This window comes from Spermophilus citellus (assembly GCF_964194105.1).
Source record: "Spermophilus citellus genome assembly, chromosome: 6".
Lineage (NCBI taxonomy): Eukaryota > Metazoa > Chordata > Mammalia > Rodentia > Sciuridae > Spermophilus > Spermophilus citellus.
This window is the reverse complement of record NC_138187.1, coordinates 76,075,418-76,101,991: the sequence shown is the minus strand read 5'-3', so window position 1 is coordinate 76,101,991 and position 26,574 is coordinate 76,075,418. Positions and strand designations below refer to the sequence as shown.

The 26,574-nt window shown below is 34.9% G+C and overlaps 1 protein-coding gene across 1 annotated transcript in view; it reads right to left on the bottom strand.

Moving 5' to 3' along the window:
* Window positions 1-26,574, bottom strand: part of MALRD1 (MAM and LDL receptor class A domain containing 1) — a gene marked incomplete at both ends in the record, with an annotated part of 684,412 nt that overhangs the window by 616,344 nt on the left and 41,494 nt on the right. The window contains 4 exons of the mRNA XM_081298191.1: window positions 3,316-3,482; window positions 8,741-8,887; window positions 9,681-9,782; window positions 21,737-21,833. Of these exons, the coding sequence (XP_081154317.1) occupies window positions 3,316-3,482; window positions 8,741-8,887; window positions 9,681-9,782; window positions 21,737-21,833 (513 nt within the window). The remainder of the gene's footprint in view (window positions 1-3,315; window positions 3,483-8,740; window positions 8,888-9,680; window positions 9,783-21,736; window positions 21,834-26,574) is intronic.

Here is a 26,574-nt window from a genome sequence, read left to right as displayed (position 1 = left end):
TGCTGTTCATGTACTAAGTTAAGGGTGTATTATGAGTGAGATCCAGATCGTCAATCTCTCTCTCTCTCTCACGCACACACACACACACACACATACACACACACACGCACACACACACACACACATACACACACACACACACGTTCTCCTGTCTGACAACACAAGCAATGATAAATAAAGACAGTTTCTTCTAACTAAAGGAAGACAGCTTTTATTTTATCTCTGTTCTTTTTCTCCAACCATGTAGTTATTTTTAATAGGAGTCATTATACAAAAAAAGTAATTTTCAGCCTCCAAAAGCTTCTCAAGGCTTTTCTAATTTTCTATTATCTTAAAATCAATCAATCTATAACAAACTTTAAGAAAGTATCTTTGCTATCCCAGACCAGGATCAAGAATGCCAATTAATCTTTCAAGAAAAAACGTTTATTACCACATTTTTCAGAGATATCAGCTTATTTTTCTCTCTTCCCCTGAAGAAATCAAAGCTACCAAATTCAAAGTTGTTAGTTTTTATTTATTTGACTACTTTTGATTGCATCCATGACAGAACCACATAATTTGGCAAAGATCTTCTTTCAAAGAAAACTCATTTTGGCTTTAAAAGTGTATAATGCAAGAAAGAAAAAAAAAACATTCTTAGGCATTTTCTCTCCATTTTAATCCACATTCATCCTCTTTGGCAGTGTAAATGGTTCCACAAACTGGTTACTCCACTATCCATAGCTCATTGGCCTGGAAATTCTCCTCAAGAAAGAGGCTAGGTTATTGCTATGGTTATTACTTTATAAATGATGCATAGAGAACTAATGCCAGAATAGCTAGGTAATACAAACTAGAAGTGCTGTATACTTTAACAGACTCCAAAACAGTAAACTCTGCCTAACAAAGTGCTGTCACCTTTACTTCCTGCTTCCCACCTTCTCCTCTAAAAATAATAAAAATAACCTTAAGCAATCTCATTATATCCATCCTGGTTCATGTGCATGCACCGACACTTATTTACAGATACTCAGAGTGAAGAAGATGTAATTTTCAAAAATAGATTTTTTTAAATGATCGCTTTGGAGACCTTTTGAAGTATGTGATAAAAACATCTACTGTGACTTAAATGTACTTTCCTACATATTTTGCATCAGTAACTGACATGTTATGTATGTACAGGACAGCAAATAGAGCATCAGAAGATAGGATGTCTTGTAGAACACTGGGTATCCAATGAGCCCACTGTGAATCAATATTCTAAGTGTACACCCAGTTGTTTCTGGTTAACACACTAGATCAGATCTGCCGTTTGGATTTCTTTTCTTACTCTGTGAGGCACAAAATCTCGGTAACTCTATTCTTATATGATATGGCATCTGAAGACAATTTGTTTTCAGTCTTTTCTTGGACAGCCCCAAAGCCACCAGAAGAATAATATTGCTCATTTTTAATCATTCATAACTCTATTACATACATATATTGAAATTTTAAATATCCATCATTGATATTCAGATTTGATTAAAATTCTCCAAATTAGAACATATGATTGAAATTTTGACTTAAATTTGGGGTAATAATTCGTTTGGCGTGTAAGTGAATATTAATTACTTGTCTTGTGAAAAGTAGTATCATAGGATCATATATTTTGAACGCACATTTAACTATAATTTAAACTCTACAGAATTATTCTAAAATTTTCACCATGTCTTTGTTGAAGGACTAAATTAGAAGTTATAGAAGGTTACACTTTAGATGGTATTTCACTCTGCCTGGTTTACATGGCACAGATAACAATATCTGAAAGATTGTTGAGGCATGAATGTTAACATATCCAGATAAAGTTTAATTTGTGGCTTTTTGGTGGATTGTTTCATTTTTCATAAAATTATTCCTGTTTATATGAAAAGTCCGTAGTGCTTCAGAAAGGGTATGTAGATGCCGTCCCCTTCCATTCCCTCCCCACACACCTGGCCTAATTGACTGAAATGGATCCAATAGATGTATGACAATCGTTTGTCAACTACTACTTCAGAAATGTCATACCATACACAGAATGCCAGCCATTGTGTTCCATAGCAAATGTATTGTACTATCTAATAAGGCTGCTGGTTTAGGGCTGGGGTTGTGGCTTAGTGGTAGAATGCTCAGCTAACACAGGCAGAGGCCCTAGGTTCAATCCTCAGCACCACATAAAAATAAATAAATAATTAAAATATTGTGTCCAACTACAACTAAAAAATAAATATTGAAAAAAAAAAGACTTTCTGGTTTAACTTTATGCCTTAATTCTCCATGAGTATCCCTGAAGATGCAGAAGAAAAAACAACAGATATCATGGAAATGGTACAAACAGCAGAAGAAGAGGCAAAGAAAAGCATCCCTACTGAAGGTTCAAATATTTTACCAATAAGCATTTGGATACTTGAGGATTAATCACAATGACATGCCAAACTTCAGAACAAAAGGGACCGCAAGAAAATTCTACTAACAGGTTGTTAGTGTCATTGGATGAGCACAGATGTTGAATGAACTTTTGTTGAAAAGCGAATCTGGCTGATGTGGAAGTTTCAATTGCATTAACTCCAAATGACCTAAGCCAGAGGAAACTCGCTTGGATGCTCTTCCTGTCTTCCTTTCTTCCACAGTCAAAAATCCTGCAATTATTCCCAGATGCTTCCCATTTGTAGAATGACTGCTATTTATTCTCCTCTATAAATTCATTATTCTCGAAATAGAATTTCTCCAAGTGTTCCATGTATTTTCACACTCGTAGGGGACTGCTTCCAGTTAAAGTTAGGTTAAAAGAGCCTAAATTGGTTTATACTTTAGTATAATACTTTCTACCATCCCTCTACTTAATGAAACATTTTTTTTAATCCAACTGACTCATTAGTCTATATTTAATCAGTAGTTATCAGTCTTTGGACATGTATCTACTTATACCGAAACAAATAGCTTATTTCTAATCATATTTATACTTCTAATAATATATAGGTCTAAAATCCAAAACAGATCATCTCAGAGCTTTGGTGCCCACTTAACAATATAGAATCCCAGATATCTCTTTTTATTAGACTATATTTTCTTAACTAGACTTTCATGAATTTTAATAGTTTATTAAATAATATCCTGCAAATTATCACATTAATTTTTGTACATGATAGTCCTCTGTAAATTGGCATCTTAATCATTCTTTTTAAAAGTATTGTCAAGCCATAGCATACTTAAAGCCTACAGCCTACACAGAACTGAGAAATAGAAGCACAAGTTGCCAAGAATAGAAATTCCCCTCATTCAATGAATTTGAAATCAGCACTAGCTTCTTCTTACCTCATTATGGTACAGTCCCACTCTCAGGACACCGTTTTCCATGCAGTAAGAGAATTGAAGGTGGCAGCTCTTGCCCCAGCAGTGACACAGAGAGCTGTTTAAAAAAGCCCTGCTGTCTAAATGGCTAAGAGGGAAAGCATGTGTGGCCCCAACCCACACAAAGTAACCTAAAAAACAGAGGGAAGAGAAACAGTTTAGGAAAACAGCTGCTTTCTGCTAAACAAAATATGGTATTTCTTAAGATTTCAAAACAAGGATTAAAATTATGGGATGTTTAAAATTTATTACATAAACTACAAATAACAAGTGTTTATTTTCATGTGATTTTTTTGAAAGGTATTAAGCTATTTCCTAATTCTTAAAATCGAAATTGAATGGTATCTTCAATATTGAAATTCAACATTGTTTTATTAAAATTTGTTTGTTTTGGTTCTAGGGATTAAGCCCAGGTGCACTTAACCACTGAACCCCACCCCAGCCTGTTTTATTTTGAGACAGAATCTCACTAATTTGCTCAAGGCCACCCTTAGTTACTGAGGTTGACTTCGAACTTGCAATTCCCCTGCCTCAACTTCCCATGTCTCTGGGATTTTAGGCATGGGTCACTATACCTTGCCTCAATATTTTTTTAAAAAAATTCTGTGATATACCATCAAATTACTATCATATTCTTCTAAATTTCAAAAGGAGTTCTTTCTGTCTCAAGAATTCCTCCTTTTCTCAGAATTCTTTCCCCTTTTGATTATTTTTCTACTTTTTAAGTTTAAAAACATCTTTGTAGTTTAAGACAAAACAATATAAATGATTTCTTTCTTACCAAACAACATGAAAGTATCAGATAGCTACATCTGCATCTGCAGGGATTATAGTGCATAAAAATATTGTCAACTGATTTTTTCCCATTTGATATTGAAAACTAATTTAGACTTTTTCTCAACTCAATAATATTGGCTGTGCGGAGGTACAAGGAAATTTCTATGGTTTCTTTATTTTTCAAAAGTAAATTCTGCAATGCTTCATTTCTTTGTAAGTTAATAAATATTCCTGTAGTTTCTAAAAACTATAAACTTTAATAAAACTCTTACTAGAAATGTTAGATTTTAATCAAAATGCCACAGTAAATTAACACCTGATCTCTGATTTAAACACAAAGAAAAAAAACAGAGATCAAAAAGAGACAAAACATTTTACAAGGTGAAGAAAGAACAGATATGCCAAGTGAGGAACAGAAATGAAGCCACAGAACTCTTAGACTTTGGCATCAGAAGAAGCTTGTGGTAGCTTGGAGTTGACCAATGAAAGTGTCACAAAAGAGAGATGAGCTCAATAAAGCCAGAGAATAGGACTAAGGAAGCCTGTTCACAAAACATTCACCATCCTGGACTCTAATCAAAGAAATGTGCAAAACTCCAAGAATTATCATAAAGTATGAAACCCTAAACTTGTACTGTTACTCAGATAAAGTTTTGAGGAGCTAGGTAACGTTTAAAAAAAATCACTAAATAGAAAGGTTTAAAGGCAAATAGAAAGAATAGAAGGGATGGAAAAAGTACAAATCTCAGTTAAAAGGAACCTACAAAATTTCTGTTTTGGGGACTAGCATGCAATGAGCTTGGAAGTTCTCAGTCTTATTCATTCAACAAGAAACATCCTGTGCAAACAGAAAATCTACAGTTCTTCACAGATCCATCCAAAAAGTGAGGTCACCATGAAACCCACAGCCTGGTAGCCGGAGAGGCGTTTGAATGCAGAGAATCACAACTCTTTAAAGCAGAATCCCAGAGTACAAAGCTCTGCTAAAAGCAAAGCTCTATGGAAAAACCTGAACAATTTAGTGTGGATGAGCTGAGGAGTTAAAAACTCTAAGGGAACGCTGTTCTGAATTTTACCTCCAGGAGTCCTGTGATGTCCACACAGTGAAAATTAGAGAGAAGTCCCCTCAGGTTTGCATCCAAAAGAGAGGAAAAATAGCCATTTTGAAATGCTCCTCAACTATTCTCTTTCTCTTAACAAGCCCTGAACTCAAGAGAAACCATTTCACTACAATGTAAATCACAAGGGTTTAACCCAAGTCTAACTGACTAGGGACAAGGGAAATATCCAACTCCAGTCCATTCTAGCCTACCTACAGGGGCAAGGAGAATTCCCAGATTCAGCTCCCTCTAGCTTTTCTTTCTCCTCAAGTTAAGGCAAGGGGAGTGGTATTAAGAAGCATTTCTGAAGTAATACAACAGGGACTCATACCCACTGAAAGACGGAGGCCTATTCATGACAACGGAATATTTCCCTTCCCCTCACAACATACCACCATGTCAGTAAGGCTCTTGGACAATAATGGGGGGATACAGTCACAGAGCTATGTGTCTCAGATGTTATGTAAAAAGTCTGCAAGGGAACCCAAAGACAACAGAGAGGAAAAAAATAAGAAAGTCAGGCAAAATTCATCCTCAGATATTGATAGCTACAGCAGAGTAAACAGTCAAACACCTAGCCAGATAAAAATAATAGCTCACAATATTTACCTCAACACCTTTCACACAATAAATTGCTGCTTTTTGTAAATTTGACTCTTGGCAAAAACATTACAAGGTATACCAAAATGCAAAAGCACAATTTGAAAAGAAAGCAATCATCAGAACCAGACTCAAATATGGCAAGACTATTGGAAGGTTCAGATGGGGAATTTAAAACAACCCTGATTAATATGCTTAACATTCTGATAGAGAAGGTAAGATAATGTAGGCAAAGAGATGGAAATTTAGACTCAAAAACTGTAACATAAATGAAGAATGTGTTTCTGGATTCATTAGAAGACTAATCACAGGTGAGAAAAGACTCAGATCTTGAGGATATGCTAATAGAACTTCCAAAACTGAAACACAAAAATAAAATTGTGTGGGGGGGAGAAATAGACTACCCAAGGAATGTGAAGAAATGGCAAAAGGTGCAATCAGTGTGAAATGGGAAGACAAGAAGAAAATTAAAGAAACAGACATAATATTTGAAGCAACAATGACTGAGAATTTGTCCAAATAGTGTCAGCCATGAAATCAAAGATCTAGGAAACTCAGAAAATGCCAAGTAGAATAAATGCTAGAAATAAACAAACAGAAAGAAAGAAGAAATTTCACATATATTCAAAATGCAGAAAAACAAAAGAAAATATTTTCATAGAAGCCAGAGGGAAAAGTATATCTTACCTCTAAAGGAGCAAAGATGAATTATAAAAATCACACAAACAAGGTTAGAATGGAGTTAAATATTTACTGTTGAGACCCCTCCCCCCAAATCACCAACCCAAAATTCTTAGTCCTATGAAATCATCCTGCAATATGAAGGAGAAATAAAACTTTCTAAAACATGAAGGAATTTGCTTTGCAAGAAATAAAATTAGTTCTTCAGAGAAGAAGAAAATTATATAGGTGAGAAGACTGGATTTACAAGAAGAAAAAAATAGCATTAGAGAAGAAATATTAAGAATAAAGCAATATTTTTTTATTTTTATTGACCTAAAAATAATAATTTGGTCAAGAGAATAATAGCAATATTATGTTTTGATCATTATATTTTATGTATAAATGAAATGCATGGTAGCAGTAGTAAAAGGGTTGGGAGAGAGGAATTAGGATTATTTTGTATTTATAAGGTACCTGTACTACTATAAAAAGTACAGGATTATGAATATGCTAGAGTGAACCCCACCATTATGGATAGCTACAATACACTAAATAGAAGAAGGAAAACTGAAATAAAACAAGAAGAGCATCATTAAGCATGTACAAAGTACAGAAATTAAATGTCCAAAAGAATGTAATCTAGACTGAACATAGTTACAGAAAAAAAAGTGTTTCAGGAAGCAGCACTAAATATATAACTAAAAATAGACTAAATAGTACAGAAAAAAATTTAAAAGGGCAGTGAAGTTATGAAGTATAAATTATTAGTGTCTCTTTAGTATATCTAATAGGAACCGAAGAAGAAAAGAAGAAAAGCAGTAAAAATCACTTGAATAGAATAACAAACTTTCCTAAAGTGATGAAATAATGTGTTATGAGCATTGAAAAAATTAAAAAAACACCTGCAGTAATCACAGTCAAAATTTCAAACATCAAAAAAGACATTGTAAAAAATCTGTATTAAATTGAAATAGATTAAATGAACTCAGACTTCTCAATTATAGTAAGTAACTATTTGAATAGAGAGGGATAATCAACAGGTACTTAGAAGGAAAATATGTTTAATTCTAAAATTGTCTGAACAGATAACTTTTTATCTGGGAGTAAGACCAATTTAAAAACATTTTAAGTTGATAAATCCTAAGGGAGTTTATCACCACAGATCTTTTATTGGTAAAAGAACAATTAATTTAAAAAAAGAGAGAGAGAGAGAGAACCAAGAGGGACCACAGGAAATTTGAAAAGCAATGGTAAGAGCCTGGGGATGTGGCTCAGTGGCTGAGCACTTGCCCACCTGCAGGAGGCCCTGGGTTTAATCCTCAGCCCCCAAATAATACATAAAAATAAAAAGCAGTAATAAAGGAATGAAACAATAAAATACACAATTGTCATAATTATAAACATAAAAAATTAACTTGTTGACTGAAAACTCTTCTGAAAATGCTAAACTATAACTCAAAACCAGAAAAGGGTAAAATAGTAGTTAAATCATGTCAAGTTTTTTTTATCATATTCAAAAAAAACACAGCTATACTGAATACTTTATGTTTTGCTGATAAAATTTAATCTTAAAGATAGGTGTTCAAATTAAGAATAGACATAATGGTAACATATATAAAATTTTCAAACCATTGATGAAAAAATAAATCAGAAGAATGACCATATTCCCATCTCACCCCCCAAAAAAATGAAAACAGGGAGAAAAGTAAACAAAAAGTACCAATTTTAATAAGAAACTCATTGACAGAACAAAGAGCCTGTATATAGACTTGGTAAAAGTCAACTGATCTCAGCAACTATGAAGGCTGAGGCAAGAGGATCTCGAATTCAAACCCAGCCTCAGCAACTTTGTGAGACCCTTAGCAACTTAGCAAGACTCTGCCTCAAAATAAAAATAAGGATTAGGAATATAGTTTAGGGATAAAGCAGCCCTGGATTCAATCCTCAATACCGAAGATAAATAAAATCCATAAATAAAGTCTTAATATTTTTTCTTTTTGTTCATACAAAACTCAGTATCTCCTGACAATAAGAAAATAACAAATTTGCAAATTCAGACATTTAATATATTATAACTTTTATTTAACAGCATTGTAAATATGATTGTTTTGTCACTTTCAATATCTATGGCATAATATACTTTCAATAAAATATGATCCTCAAAACCCCACTTTAATGTTTCATCACTAGTTACAATAAAGCACAATTCTAAGACTTAGACATAAAATATATTGTATTTTATTTGCTACCTTCATCATTGCTAGTAAGGTTCTGCTGAGATGCAGATTCTATTGCTGTGAACTCGCTGGCTTTTGTGCGCATCCAAGAAATTTGCCCAGTAGATGCTTCTGCTGTCCAGTCACACAAGTCAAAGTCAAACTCACAGGGCTGACACACTGCAGAGGGAAGAGGAAGATCTTAGCAGACTATAATAGCTTACTAGAGTGATGGCTCAACCAGGGTTATATGGGTTAATTAACTCAGAGGTCCACATACACACAATCTGGAAATTTGACCTGATAAGCAACTCTATTTTACCAGAGGTCTTCAGTTAATCCAGATGAGCATCTTTTCCCATGAGAACAATACACATAAAATAAAAGACACTCCTAGTTTTTATTCTATCACCACTTTGATTTCTATTTTTTTAAATGACATAATGTTTGATCTTACCAACTTTATAGAATTAGTTTAAATTACATGTTATTCATAATTACATTGGAAATATTTTTTTTTGTACTAGGAATTGAACCCAGGGGCACTTGACCACTGAGCCACATCCTCAGCCCCTTTTTTAATGTTTTATTTTGAGACAGGGTCTTACTAAGTTGCCAAAGACCTCGCTAAATTGCTGAGGCTGGCTTTGAACTTTGCATCCTCCTGCCTCAGCCTACTGAGTCACTGGGATTACAGGCATATGAATGCACCCAGTTTACATTGGAATTTTAAAGGAGAAACATTATGTAATTGCAAGATGGTCTTCAATGGAATCATTCTATAAAACATCACCTTCAATAGATGTACTAGTGTTTTTCACTGTTTTAATAGATTACCAACTCCAATAGAGTAAAGATTTAACTAGGATATTAAGTCAACAAAGGCCAGCAGATGCACATTCCTATGACTAGTCACTGAATCTCATAAATTGTGTCAACACCTATAAGACGGGCATTTCAGTTTAACACTTACTTCTCAATTCTTCATCTGTGGAATCAAATCTGCAAAGACTCACATCTGGATGACATGATTCCTGCTCGGTATTCAGTGTTTCTTGACATGGTAAAATTTCATCTGTTAATTTTAAAGAATGGCAAGACGTGAGATGCGGGTACCCTGGAAAAGCTCATGTTTCTTAAAATCTTAACATTCATTCTACCATGAACTCTCCACTCAACTCCTCTCTAAGGCATGGCATCATCATCCCTTAGGCAGCCTTACTTTACACACACACACACACACACACACACACACACATACACACACACACACGGAGAATAAAACAAGCATTTGGATGTCTCTGTATTGTAATCAGATCTCCATGTCTCTGTATTGTAATCAGATCTCCATGTCTCTGTATTGTAATCAGATCTCCATGTCTCTGTATTGTAATCAGATCTCCATGTCTCTGTATTGTAATCAGATCTCCATGTCTCTGTATTGTAATCAGGCAGGCCCTAAACAACAATTTCTGTGTTTCCATGAAAGTAAGGGACCTACCTTAAATTTGAAACTAAGTGCTTGTTATTACAATTGTTTGTGTGTCTAATATAATAGATGGTGTCCTGTAACTGGAAGGTAGATCTGCCCTGCAGCTATCTTCTTTGATGCTCTCTTAAATAAATTGTGCCTGTCTTTTGGAGTTGTGAACTTGAAAAGGACATGAGAGTAGACTTGAAATCCTACTTGCTCCTATTGATAATTCTAGACAATTCTTGCTCTCGCCTTCCTAAATACCAGGTTTTGACTCTTAACATCAAATGGCTCCCCTCACTGCACCTGCTTGTTGGAGTCCTCTCAGACTTTGGCATACCACCTCTCATTCCCTGAAGATGTGGGGTTTGGGTTCACTTCACTCATTTTAATATCCTTCCTTAAAATTCCAGTGATTCCTACCATATCATTAATCTCAGCTCTTCATTTTTCTGTATATTTCACTGGGAAAATGAGAAAAATCAGAAGAAATCTCCCCAGGTTCCATGCCTCTCTCCATAATGCTGCCCATAATCCTTTTCTGTAACTGGACAGAAGTTCATGTTCCATTTGGGGTCATTCTTTCCATCTGCACAGAATTACATCTCCTCTTGCCTATTGAAAGATTCATTCCAGCAATTTTCTTTTCTCTCATCTATATTCACATGTTCATTTTCTCTGTAAGATAATTAATTTCCATACCCAAATGGTCAAAATTTCATCCATCTTAAGAAAATCTTTATTATTGACCCAACAACCTTTAACTAACTTTTCAAAGTGATATTTTTTCTCAGGACTCCAACTCCAGGTCCTCTATACTCTCTTGAACCTATCCTAATGAATATTTTAATCAAGGCAAAATTTATAGCATATAAAATTCACCATTTAAACCATTTTACTTTTTGTCATGTGTGTGGTGCTGGAGATTTAACTTAAGGTCTCACATGTGTTAGGCAAGTACTCTACCACTGAGTTCCATGCTGCAGCCTTCAAAGAATCAATTTTAAAGCATACAATTCAGTGGCTTTTGTACATTCATAGTGTTATGCAATCATCACCACTATCTAATTCCAAATCATTTTCATGACCATAAAGTACATTCCCATACCCATTAGTAGTTGTTCTTCATTATGGTCTGGATCTGGCTCATGTGTTGGAGGTTTAGTCTCCAATGCAGCACTATTCAGATATGGGGCTTTGGGAAAGAGTTTGGATCATAGGGGCTCTAACCTCATCAATGGATGAATTCATTAGTGGATTCATAGCTAGGTGGACCACTGGGAGGTGGTCGAAACTTTAGGGAGTGATACATAGTTGAAAGGAGTGGGCCCTTTGGGGGGGTGCCCTTGAGGACTACACTTATCCCTGCCCCCTTTCTTGCTCTTTCTCTGCTTCGTGGCCACCAACATAGTTCCCCTCCATTATGCTTGGCCTTATCTCAGACCTATAGCAATGGAGCCAACCAATCATGGACTAAAACCTCTAAAACCCTGAGCCAGTATAATTCTTTTCACCCTTAAGTTGGTTTTCTAAGGTATTTTGTTAAAAGTGACAAAAAGTCGATTAACACATTCTTCATTATCTCCTCTCTTTCAGACCCTGAAAATTATGAATCTTATTTTTGTCACTATGGATTTGCCTACTCTGGACATTTCACAAAAATGGAAACACATACTAAGTGGATTTCAGGTCTACCATTTTTTTTTCTCAGCATAATGTGTTCAAAGTCATCCATGCTACAACCTGGATTAGTATTTAATTCATTTTTATTATTATAACTTTTCCCTTTACCACTCCACTGAAACTATGCATAATCAAGGTCAACCTCCATATTACTCTATCTAATATTAATTTTTTTTCTCCTCAATCTACTTATTTATCAGTACTATCTGGATTATACTTGATTACTCCTTCCTTTTTGAAATATTTTTGTCTCTGGGTACCAGCACATACTTTTTTTCCTAGTTTTTCCTTTTATATTACTAGTTATTTTTACTCAGTCTCCCTTGCTGGTTTTCCCTCAGTTCCTCAACATCAGATTGCTCCAGAGATCAGTCCTTGATTCTCTTTCCTTCTTTACCCACTCACAATCTTGTTAGTATCATGCTGCCTTGTGCCTCTAAAGTTTTTCCTGGATGCTAATGACTCTAAAATTGTAACTGAGGCTCAGACCTTTTGTTGGATTCTAGCTCAGCTATCCTGGACACAAAAACTCAGATGGCTAAAGGAACCTCAAAAGAAATCAAGTTCAATGTAAACTTCTAATTTCTTTCTCCTCAAATTTCTCTTCAAACAATATTTCCTATCTAATGTTCAGCTAATGACAACCCTATCCTTCTAGTTCAGGCAAGAAATTTGGAGTCCTCCATGACTCATAACCTCTCTCACAAAACATATTTTTCATCAGCAAATTCTTACTTATGTGCAAAATGCATTCAAAATCTTACCACATCTCACCACTTCCATACTACCCCCAGCTCTGTCGCAGAGAAACATCTATTTCTAGATTATAGAAATTACTTCTGAATTTGCTACCTTGTCTTTGCCCTTGGCCCCCTTACTATCTTTAGTGTCCATCAGACCATGTCTCTTCTCCTTTGAAATCCTTCCATGAGATTCCATTCCCAGTGAAGAAAACATTAAAATCCTTACCTTGATCTTCCTCATGCAAACCAGGTTTACTCTTGCAGGTCTTTGCATTTAGAATTTCTTCCAATAAACACAAGCTTCTTCACCCATCCCCTGGCTTTCTGATCAGTTAATGTGCTTTTAATGGAGACAGGCTAATGATACTGTTCTAAACTTCACCATCTCATCCTTACCTCTGGTACTCTGTATTTCAGTTTTACATTTTCTTGTTTTCAAATATCACCCCTGAACACAAAATATATTTCCTATTTATTTCTTATATATTTCATTTCCTGACTAAAATGGAAAATCCATGAATGGGATGATTACTCTTTGTTTTTTTCATGGCTGTTCCCCCAATTCCCAAGAAAAAAATCATAGTATAATATAGATGCTAAACATATATTTATTTAACTAATGAATAAATAAATGACCCTAAGAAAAATCCACAGAACATTTTTAAAACATACTGTAGGCCATATAAAAATCACTTATATTTTATATGTGATAAGACTGAAGCAATTGGTTATGAAAATGATTTACTAATACATCCATAATCTGGTTTCTCATAACAGGAGTTTACAAATAATGAATATGCAAATCCTCTTGAGTGTAAAATATGCTAAAAATAAAACTGCATAGGCGATTAAAACAATGTTTGCAATAAATGAAGCTAAGATTGCACAATAACAATTATCATTAAACAATTAAAATTTTTGTAGGTTCATATAAGAGCTACAAATCTTTTGCCCTCTAAAGCTACATAATTAAATACTGGTCATAGTTCAATTAAATCTTGTATAATACCTCTAATTTGTCACATAAAAAATAGCAAAATAGTAAAGGCCAAATTGCATGGAATTAAAATATATCTTGTGCCAATTGGCATTAAATATTTGTTTCCAATACCAACTACTTTTAGTATCATTGGCCCCAAAACTAGAAATTATACTCCAAAAATTATGGTACGTGTGGTGGTATGGTATGCATAAATAATAAATCTCCCAGAAATACATTTTTATTTGAATGTATTCAATCCCAGAGTCTGAAACTTTTTAAACATAACACTTATTTATATTTACATTCATATTCATTTATATTTTATCTCTTTCTCTCCATCTCCCTCTCTCACTCATTCTTACATTGCACCATGATTTGACTGCAAGAGAATATTTAGAGGGGTTGGTTAAAATCCTTCATCAATGATACATAATCAATAGGAGGAAGCTTGGCCAACCATTTCAAGGTCACCATACCAATGAAGTCACAAGCCTGAGGGCTGTCCTCCTTGAAATCTTATCTCCCTCAAACAGATTGTGTGAAACTGGCTAGAAACTCTGAAATGTTACAGAATGAAGTCCAAGTCTCAAGGCTATTGCAGTAAAAGTTATAATTTACACCAGTTTTGACCTCATATTTAGGCAATTTCTTTGTCAATTTTTAAAAATTGATAATGGATTTCAATAAATACTTATTGGGTTTTCGAATTTAACTTAAAAAAATGGTAACAGGTCTTTAGTTATTTAACTAGATTACACACACACACACACACACACACACACACACATGATGAAGCTTCTAATTAAGGGATGACTTATATATTTGTGCCATTTACAAATGTCTGAGGCATGGTTCTGGAAAGCCAAAAATATTCACAGAATTTCACAATATTCTGATTATGAGCCTCAGCAAGCAATCTTTATATAAATTATAATCAGCAATTTATTCAAGAATCAGTGTTATTCAAGAATCACTGATTAAACACATTCTTATTTGATCACAGTCACAAACCTTGATTTTTTTTTACACTTGCTACCTTGATAGAGTGTAGAGTAATTCACTTTCCAATAAATGTAAAATGAATTTTTACTTCTTGGGAGGGGCAGAGGCTAGAATGGTAGTATTCGAAAGTATGAAAATAGTCTTAAGACTTTTCTAATATTATAAAGAGAACTTAATTTTATTTCGCAGCATGCAAAAGCATTTAGACACCATGAAAATACCTATAACTAAGCATTTTTGTAAAGTTGTTTACATTTTCATAGTAAACAGATATATACATATACATACATACTTAGTATACTAAGATAATAGCAATTTTTTCTGCAAATTGCCCAATGAATTAAGCACATAAACTTCTCACCATCATTATCACTTCAACTTAAAAAGTGACCATTACTCTTTTAAATTTATTTCTAAATTTACCTAAAGTAAAATTAATATTTAGCTCTTCTCAATGTCTTTCATCAGTATTTTGCAGTCTCCCAAATGCAGATACAATATTTTGTTAGATGCATAAGAATTAACTTTGATTCTATTATATGTGGTCCCTTTTCCTCATTTTCATTTTTAATCAGTCATTGATATTATGTGAAAATAAATATGATTTTATATTTATTTTGCATCCTGCTACCATGATAAATTCAGAAACTTTGTAAAAATAAATCTGGGCTCACTTTGGCAGCACATATACTAAAACTGTAATAATACAAAGGAGATGAGCCTGGCCCCTAAATAAGGTGACATGCAAAATGCAGTGTTCTGTAATTTAAAATCAAGTAAATTCCATGAAATGTTATGTATAGATAATCATATTACTTTCAGAGACATTTCCTCCTTTTTTTTCTAATTAATTACCTTTACTTAAGAATATCACCAGACTTCCAGTGTGTTGTTGCATGGAAATGATGAGTGACTCCCAAATTTAGGAGCAAAGCATGATTCTCTCATCATTGGGTGTGATGTTAGCTGTAGGCTTTTTGTATAAAACCTTTATCAGGTTAAAAAAGTTTGTAAGTTTGCTGAGGTTTTGGATCATGAAGGTATTTTTAATTTTGTCAAATGTTGTTTTTGCATCTACTAAGATCATCACGGGATCTTTTTCTTCTTCAGTCTGTCAATGTGGTAAATGACATTCATTGGTTTCCAAACATTGTACCAGCTTTGAATTCCCTGAATGGTTGCACCCGATTACCTATTTATATATTGCTAGAACTCTGATAATATTTTGCAGGAGACTTGAGACCTGAGGTTTTCTTGTATTTTTGTCTGGATTTTATGTTAGGGCAAAGTCATTATTTCAAAATAAGGTGATGAGTGTTTTCATCATACCTGTTTTCTGAAATGGAATGTACGGAACTGGTGGCAATTTATCCCTACATATTTGATACAACTTGCCAGTGAAATCATGCGGTTCTGGAATTTTCTTTGATGAAGATTTTCATTATGAGTCTTATTCAACAAACATGAAACTCTTCTGATGTTTAATTTCCGAATAATTGTGGATTTTCCAGCTTTGTAGTTTGATTTCATTATAATCAAAATACCTATTTTTGTATTATTTCAGTTCCTTTAAGATTCTTAAAATTTGTTTCATGGCCCAAATGTTAAGATTCTAAGCCATATAGGCACCTGATAAAATTTAATAATACTGATCCCATCTTGAACATTCTAATGTTTTGTTTACCATTGATTTTTTATTAGTTTTGATTTTTTTAAATGTTACATCTAAATACTCTTTATCTCAGTTAGTAAGCATCTTAGTCTGTCCAGACTGCAATAAAAAAAATACCATAGACTTGGGGCTTCAATAATAGAATTTTTTCCCTACAGATCTGGAGGCTGGAAGCATAAGATAAGGGCCCTAGTGAGAGCTCTCTTCCAGGCTTGTGCATGACCACTATACTCAGAGTCCTCACACAGGAGAGAAGGACCCATAAAACACACACAGTGAGAGAGACAAAGGCAGCATCTTCCTTTTCTTTTGAAGACACAATAGTAGCAAATGAGACCCCATCCTTAGGATTTTACTAAATTACTTCCCAAAGATCCAACCTTCTCAATACAGTCACAGGGACATTAGGATTTTGACACAGGAATTTGGTGGAGATGAAGGACACATGTAGAGTCTAGCAGTAAAATTCTAGCGTCTCCTTAAATTTTGTCCTTCCTCTGTATTGCTGCACCCTTGGACCCTTGCTGCTGACTATCAATGGTTAATGTTGCATATGCACATTGTATTCTGTTCTATTTGCCTATTATGTATTATTTTAATAAATGTCAATTATATCAAATTAGTGAATGATTTTGTTCAAGTTTTCTATATTCTTACTGATTTTATGTATTTGTCAGGATTATTGATCTATCTATATCTATGTATCTATCCCCTGATATAATTGTGGATTTATTTAATTCTTTGAATTCTAATAGTTTTGCCACATATATTTTGGTGTACTGTTGTTAGGTGTGTACATATTTAGGATTATATTTTTTTACTGAATTTACCCTTTATTACTATATAATGGTCCTATTTATCCTTATTAATTTTCCTTGTTATGAACAACAATTTTGACATGAATATGGTCACTCTACCTTTCTTTGATTTGATTACATGGTACATTTTTCTGTACCCCTTTATTTTTGGTTAATCTGTACAATATTTAAAATGGGTTTTTATAGTCAGAATAAAGATGGTTCTGATTGTTGTTCCAATCTCATATCATCTGAGTTCAGATAGGAATGCTGAGACCACTTATATTCAATATAATAATTTTATGATTACAACTTGTTTGTTAATTTTATTTTCTAGGCTTTGATTACCCTTTGTTCCCTTACTACCCCATTCCACATTTCTGTTATCTCCTTCTATTCTCTTTGCCTTTAGTGTATTATTTCAATTTCTGAATATTCTGATATGTTCAATTTTGTCACTAACTTGTGTTTATTGTTCATTCTAAGGATATGCATTTCTTAGTTTAACATCAGAGCTGGTTAGCATTTCAAATGAAATATAGAAGTGCTACAGCCACAGAATTTTATGTTCCTCACTTTATTCTATAATTATATATGTATAGTTTTATATATATATATATGTGTGTGTGTGTGTGTGTGTGTATACATGTATATATGTGTATGTGTATGTGTACACACACACAATCTTTAGGAGAGAAAAGTATTCTATTTATTCAGTTATTTGTGATTTCAGTTGTTTTTCCTTTATTCTTGAAGCTACAAGTTTTCCTCTGGTAATAATTTTTGATTTTTTTTCCACCTGAAACATTTCCCTAGCATTTATTTCAGAGTAGGTTTTCTGGTGATGAATATGTCAATGGCTAAAAGACAGAATGTAGGAGAGGGAACAGATTTTTGGGGGGAAAATATAATTTAGTTCTAAGCAGGTTGATTTTGAGATTCTGTAGCAAATACATTTGCCCATTCAGTCCATAAACCTCTTCTTGCCTTTCTTTATTCCAGAGGCTAAAAGCTAAATATTCACTTTTATTACCTTCTCTAGTAACTCAAGTTACTATTGTAACAATTGTCAAGCCAATGACATGGTCAAAGATATAGCCCTCGTCTGCCTCGGCCTTCTTTCTGCCCTAAATTTGACATGTAAGAGCTCTGGTGATCCTTATGATCATCAGGCAATAAGCATAAGGCAAATTGCAGAAAAATCACTCAGTCCTTGACTTTAACAGGTTTGGAGTGAAGAACGAATGCCAACAACTGCTTCTTTTTCATTTTTGAGGTCATTTAAGCAAACTTGTCTATTTTCTCATATCTAAATGCATTCTGACCTTATCCTCTGTGGGAATAGGGTTTTCTGATGGAAATGAGCAGGTTGATTTGGCTTTGCCTACAGGCCTCTGATGCTCCACCACGACCTCAGGCCTGCATGAAACTGAAATAGCTGACTCTAGTCATCTGGGACTCCGCTCCAAAGCAGTTGTTGCCAAGTAAGATTATCAACAAGGAAACAGGACCCATGGTTCCTAAATGCCAGTCCTATTCTTTGAACTCGGTCTTGCTTTCTTCATAAAAACTATCTCCAGAACCTTGTTGAAAATGCAAGCCACATGGTTTGTGATTCCCACCGTAGCAGTTCTGGAGGGAAGCCCAGAATCAATCATCCCCCCCATGTGATTCTGATGATTAACTAGGTTTATTCTGCTATGATAGTGCTTGAACTGGACTAGAGAGTCCCATTTAGAAATTTAATGCTACTTAATTTTACTATCTCTCACATTCCTGTCATTTATAAAATGTAACAGCATCCAAATGCCAATGCTATCTGATAATGCTTTATGCTTTTTCTCCATTATTAATATTTCATAATGCTGTGCTTTCCTTCTAAAAGTTTAAATATGCTCTCAATTCTTATTTTTGGGGGGAAGGGGATAAAACTCTCCCCACACCCTCACCTCCAGAGAACACACTATGTGACTTTACTTAAATCTTGCCTTTCTCCAAAAGAAGACCACTTCTTTTGCAGATTTTCCAAGAGATGGTATAAAGCACAGGGCCTAAAATCAAGGCTATCATTTTTCTAGATACCTAATTTTGCTTCTACACAATTGTTTATTCTTGTATGTGAAAAACATCTTGGTTCATGACATCCATTTTAACGTCACTGGTATCCATGCAGGTCTACGTTCCATGGATAATTTCAGCCTTGAATTTCAAAGTCTTCTTCTCTAGTCCTGAATCTTGTCATATGGAATGAATTTATCATCGATGTGAAAGGCATAGTCAACCAAATTGGTCTTAAAATTCACTGATGCCTCATATCTTTAGTAAATTCTATTTCTACACCATCTCGAATGCCTTATGATTACAATGATGTCTAGAACTCTTGTCTTAGAAATTGTAAAGCTCAGCATTTTACAATTTGACCACAACTTTCCCTTGAATGTTCAAATTTCCTAATGTTTACACTCCAAGTACAATTACTTTTTTTTAACCTTCAGTAGTGAATTTTTAGAGGTCTTTTAAGTGCTTACTACAAAATCTGGCATTTGTCTTCTGAATATTTATTATGGCCCATCCACCTTGGCCTTTATCCCAGTATGTGGATCATGGGCAATTAGGGAAATGACTATAGTTCCCAGAGCCAATGATGGAGAGAAAGTTCATGTCAGAAATGATAGTGGGGTCTTATTACAGGCAATGTCAACTCCCAAGCTCCACCCAAGAATGTTCCTGTGCAAATTCGTAATGTCAATACAGTTTCAATGGCAGCTACCCAGCAGTGAAGAAACCCCAGCTGATGGCTGATTTCATTGCCTGTTTTGCTTTTGAGGGTAATTAGTTAGATTGGCCAATGAACAGAGCTAGTTTGGCAGGCTAGTTCTGCAGAAAACTATAAAACTGAGAAGTATAAAAATATTGCTAAAATGATCAGGGTCAGAAATTAAATGTCTCATTAAGTATCAAGCACAGGCTGGCTGTGCTCTGGATCCAGGAAACCACACAGGGTAAGAGAGGGGGAGTTTTAGGGGAGATGGGAACTTAAGAGCAGTCAGCAGTTGAGTTGGCTTTGCCTGCACCTAACCCTGTGTTCTACACTGATTATTTGCATCTCTTCTGATAAACCAAATCTTCTTTTACTGAAAAGGTATTGAGGTTGATGCTTCGGTTATTTCCTTCTAAAATTTGGAGGAATCTGCCATCTGTTCCCCTGAAGTTCTCTATTTGAATGATCTATCTTTCAGTTTATGGTATTGTGATTTCTTACCTGATCCACACTGAAAATACAAAGATGAAAAACACCTTGAAGTGCTCCAGTGTTAGAAAGGGCTGTCATCAGCCCCTGTCTTGGTCTAGATGACAAGATATGCATATCTGTATGCTCTATCCTACCAGCAAGAGTGCTGTTTAAAAATCCAAGCAAGACACAGAAACAGAGATCTTTGCTTGGTCTCAGGAAAGCCAGTACATCTTTTTTTTCTGGTTTTGAAATATCAGTTACCACAACTGCCATATTTTTGTATCAGATTAGAACTTAGCATCCCTCTTGACAAAATAGCTACAATGGTTTGGAAATGGTTGAAGGTGAACCCAAGGGTTCAGGAGTTGGAAGTTTGGTCCCTAGCGTGTCAATATTAAGAGGTGATGAAACCTTTATAAGGTACAACTCAGTTGGAGGTCACTGGATCCCTAGGGGCACTACCTTTCCTTGGAGTAGATGCAGATATTGTGGGATCCTGGTTAGTTCTCATGAAAGGGTTGTTATAAGAGAGAAAGCCCATCTTTCTTGCTTCCTGTTTCAACATATGAATTTCTCCCTCTTACACACTTTCGTGCAATTATACATTAACCATGAAGTGATTCTTCCATGGGACCCTTACCAGAGTCAATCAGATGGTTGCACTATGCCTTGGAACTTCTAGAACTGTGAGATAAATTAACCTCTTTTCATTATAAAACACCCAATCATGGGTATTTCATTATAGTAACAGAAAATGGACTAAAATAAAAGCTATCTTTATTCTGCTGCATTGTACCACAATATAATAAAATTTTAAGGAGGAATATTGTGGTGTGTATAGACTTATAAATACATAGGCTTTTTAGATTAAATTCTTATTCTTGCTTGGTAGATTAACCAAATTCTAATTTTAATAATAATTTTTTTCCTTTGTTAACTGGGTAAATGAGGAATTGAAATTATTCAGTTAAAGGCCAATAAGAATATATTTTAGACATATGTGATTTATCAATATGTTTGTTTCAGTCTTAATTGCAAATAAATTATAACTAATTTTCCCTCCATTTTGTGTCTTGCACTGAAAGAATCAAGGTACTACTTCAAGAAGACCATTTCAACTATATGGAAGCCAGTTTCTACTGATCTCCTAAAAGGCATGGAGTTAAGAATTAACTAGCCAGTATAAACATTGCTACAAGATTCAATTCTGCAACTAAATTACCCCATTCAGTCCTTTACAGCATCAGAGTCTGTGAAAAATAGCCCATCTTCACTTTCAAAATAGATCCAGTCACTGTTAAACAATGTATTAGAACAATGAAAAATGTCCCATAATAAAACATCAGGCAAAAATACTTAGTAGTTCAAAGTCTGACAATGTTTAAATTGCACTGTATTTATTTTACACAATAAGGATCAAAATGAAAGAAAAAGTTCTTACCATGCACAGGAAAGCAGCCTGAACTGAAAGATATGTCATCAATAGCTATGACTACATCCTGTTCATGAGTTGCAATCATTTGACCTTGAAAGACAACCTGCACAAGAAGAGCAAAACAGAACAAAACACAAAGCAAAAGAACATCAGTGTTACAGAAGAACGTCAACAAGTAAGAAACATGCTACTTTCTAGAAACACTTGAGTTACCATCATGCCAATTCCAAGAAAAAGGAAAAATAGTCTCTAGAACAAGAAAATGTGCAGTCATCACTGTACCACACAGATGTCTGGCACAGGTTAGGTAACATGTTTGTGAAGTGAAACAAAGCTTATCTGATTTCTATCCCGCAACCATCTTCCATGTTTATTCCCCACGTGGCCTTCCCATATGTTTAGCAATTACCAGTTTTTGTATACAGGTTTCATTTTAGCATCTTTTTTTTTTTTTTTTTTGGTACTAGAGATTGAACTCAGGGGCACTCGACTGCTGAGCCACATCCCCAGCCCTATTTTGTGTTTTATTTAGAGAAAGGGTCTCATGAGCTGCTTAGCATCTCACTTTTGCTGAGGCTGGCTTGAATTCGCCTCTTGAACCACTAGGATTATAAGCATGATTATAAGCGTGATTATAAGCACCACACCTGGCTCTGGTTCTTAGCATCTTGCAACCATTCCCCATTTTCACTTCTGATTCTTGGCATTTGATTCTCAGTATTGCCTTTGATATCCTCTGTTGTATTCTTGTACCTCTTGTGCCATTATCAACACATAGCTTTGAGATATCGATGGAAAATGCACTGTTCAGCAACTTGTTAAAATGACTGACTTCTATGCTGTGATATGGAGCCAGCCCAAGTCTACACCAGGAAGAAATATCCTCATATGATTAATCCAAGAAATCTGGAAAGAAGTCACTGTCCAATTTCTAATTGCCGAATAGAAGGTTGGTGTGTTAGTATACTGAGTTTTATTCTGCCTCACTAATGAATACCAATGCTCTTTGAAACCTCATCCATAGATGTATTCAAAGCATATGTATTGTTCAAACTTGCTTATAATATAAACACCTTTATTTCAGAAACTCAGTGCTACTTCTTAGGTCCACAGTTGGTGTGGATACAGTAAGCCATAGCAGATCATAGTGCTGTGCCTTATTCACTTTTGTTCTTGTCCAACATGTCATTATAACATATTTCTTTCCAAACAGGAGTCACTTCTAATTCATAATATGCTTTTTTTTCCTCAAATTGGATGCCTTACCTCACTCGTGTTCCAACTGTGTTACCTGAAGTCTGCTTCTTCACAATGCTCACAACTCCAAAATGGCCTTTAGAATTCCATTCTCTTATAGTGCCATGTCCAATCAGATCCCTTAAGCCTATTTTTCTTCCATTCCTATCCCCACTCCTGTACCCTCTTGCCCAACCTATTGAATTTTAAATTACTTTTTGCCTTAATCCTCTTGTTAGGGTTTGAAACAGATATTCTGCATTTATTTGATTCTGTTAAATTACATGTTAATTTGGTATAACTGAAGAAAACTTACTGTGAAAACTGGCTGCCATTTGAGCCCAGGAACTCAGCAAGAGGAAAACACTTTTTTTTTCCCTCAGAAAAAGAACTATTTCTCTATGTATAGGGAGATTTACTAATGGCTACAAAACACAAAATTCATCAGGAAAAACATAAACAGCCCAGGTAAATAGATTTTCTAAAAAGATTTTCCAGGGATTTGGGCTAGGATATAACAAAATGGCGGAAGATACAGGTCTCAGGAAGAATCACCAACAGTCAGAGGCTGAGCTGGCTGCAGGGAGTAGCCTTTCTAGGAAAAGTTGTGTCTTACTTATCTTGTGTTTTCTAAAATTTTGTCAAATATTTTCTCCCCAAACACTCACCTCATTTTGGTGATGTTGGGGATAAGTTTTAAAAGAAGCAAAGTAGCACAAAAAAAAGAAAGAAAGAAAGAAAGAGAAAAAGAAAAAGAAAGAAAGGGAAACCACACACACACACACACACACACGTACATACATGTACACACACGTACACACACACAAGCAAATCATAAAGGGGTAATGGAATTAGGATCTTGGCAACATCTCAGGGATCAGACACAGCCTACACTGACCCCTAGTAAACATGAGGCAACTTTCTTTTTCCCCAAGTATTTTGAAAAAAGATGACCCCTGAATGTAGAAAGGGGGGTCAATGCCAAACCATTTTATTTAAATGTTAGAGGAATCTGCAATGGAAAATGAGTCCCGGACATAGGGCCACTTAAGTTACATCAGTAACAACATGACTAGAAACTCATAATCATATGTATTGCATTAGAGTTGTCTGTAATGGTAGTATGCATTCAATTTATTTCTGAAGCCAACCTTCCAAACATCAGAAGAGTCCAGTAATTTTCCCCATCATGAGTTCATATAATAAATAGTTTTGGATTATAACTTTGAAAAATGTGAGGGTAGAACTTTAAAATTAAGGAACAATTGATATTTTTAATAAATGACTCATTTTTGGTTTTTATTAATTAAGTCTATTCTTTCTAAGTAAAAGGCTGCTGAGAGCTCTTCAGTGTTTTTAAATAAAATATCAAAAAAATCACAAGGAGATAATAGCATATTTAAAAACTGTTTCAGAGCTGGGGTTGTAGCTCAGTGGTAGAGCACTTGCCAAGCATGACAAGGACCTGGGTTCGATCTCCAGTAAAAAACAAAAAAAAGTCTACAATTCACTATCATTTAGTTTAACAATCCAAACTACCAACTTGAAAACTACAGTGATATGTTAGTAATATAATATTTATTCCTTCCTATAAGATCCCTTCAACAACCACCACCAAACTTTAAAAAAATCTTCAGACAAAGGGGTGGGGCAGATTTCATTTGATTTTGTAACTGAATTTTACTGCATACTTGATTTGTTGTATTCTTTGCCTTCTTGAAAAATTTAGAATAATATAAACTTCACTGCTTACATATACAAGTTTTATAAACATGATTGAGATTCCTCACCACCATGTAATGCCTAACATTATTTCTCCCAACATGGCCAACAAGACAGAAGAATATTTAATAAGTTAAATGCAACAGATTTGACCCAATCTGGAGGCTTTGTTCTTTCTCTTTTCTCCCATGTTTTCTAAATTCCCATAATGCTTTAACATGATACAGAAAATTATTATGGCTTAGTGATTAAGTGATTATCTGAAATGAAACTACACTAGATTCTAATCTGATATGGGATTTAGGAAGTTATTCACCTCTTGAAGTTTACAATCCTCCTGTTAACGATGGTGTAAATCATCATTCTACCTAAGAGGATTTTCTTGAAAGGCCAGTTAGATTATGTGTAACAAAAGACTCAACATAATTTCTCACACATAAATGTTCAACAAGTGCTAGTTGTTATTCCTTTAACGTCTTCAGAAACTTTCTGAAATGCTGCCACCTATGCCATTGCTTGTTTATATGGTTGTATTTTTTCAGAAATTATCCTCCCTCAATTTTATTAAGGAATAAACCCAGAATTTTAAAGATGAACACAATAAAGTCCCCAAGCGAGAGCCAACTCCAGACGCTTTTTCAAAAGTCCATGCTAAGCTGGAATCTAGCTGGGCTTTTAACTACCAGAAGTCAGCATGGAGGGGAAATTACAGAAAACAGAATAATTCTCAGGGGCTTGTGAGTTGATGAGGCAGCAAATGCTGTGTGGAGATGCTGATTACAAAATTCCCTCAAATAAGCCTCTGATGAAAGCTTTTCAGGAATAAGATACTAGAGGGTGGCAGGCTGTATTACCAGCACAGCACATCTCTGTGGCCCACGGAACAATAGCAAATGAACATCTGCTCTCTTGCTGACAGGATAAAACCAAAACATACCTGCAGTCTTAAAAGATTGGTGTAGTCGAAGGATCCCACCAGAATCGCAGTTTACCATTTTACCCAGTCTTTAAGGAAGAAGCACTGTTCCTATCAGCAATAAAGTTATTTGGGGAATTCTTTTACCATCAACTCTGTTTAGAAGTTTTAAATGATGTATAAATAATGACAAAGCATGTGGGTGTGGACAAGCTTCTCATCTCAGTCCTTAAAGTTGATACAGTTTTGGAGAGAAAAGGCAATTCAGCAAATGCTCCCTCCCAAATCTAGTCAATGTGACTAAGTCCCCACAAAAGTACTCTTGGTTTAATTTTGTTGCTTTTGTTGTTGCTGTCTAGAAAAGACAGAAACCAGGGACCAAGAAGAGAAGGGTTAAAAAATAAACTAGAAACTTCTCTAGCAATTAATAACAAATGCCCGAAGTTTCACAGTGAACTAGAATATATTACCGTTGTTCAGAGGAATTCATTCTGGATACCATACCTCACCAAAGCCACAAATTTGTTCTGGGTCCCCCCAAATGTCAAACATCTTCTTTTAACGTGGTACTAGAGAACTTCCTTGCCCAGTGCATCCCAAGTACCTCAAAAGAATAACTCATTTGTAGGAAGACTTAAATGCCTGATGTCTTAAGTGCCTTTTACCCCCAATAAACACACATAGATACTTGACTTCAAGAGAATACAAAGTCTGGCTGGGCATGGTGGCACATGCCTGTAATCCCAGCAACTTGGGAGGCTACAGTAGAAAGATGGCAAGTTCAAAGCCAGTCTCAGCAACTTAGTGGGGCACTTAGCAACTTAGCGAGACCCTGTCTCTAAAAAAATATTTTAAAAAGATATGGGGATGTGGCTTAGTGGAAATCCCGAGTATCCACTCCCCCCCCAAAAAAAGTACAAAGTCTCAAACTACAGAATTGTGATTCCTCTTGTCTATGTGCCATTGGACC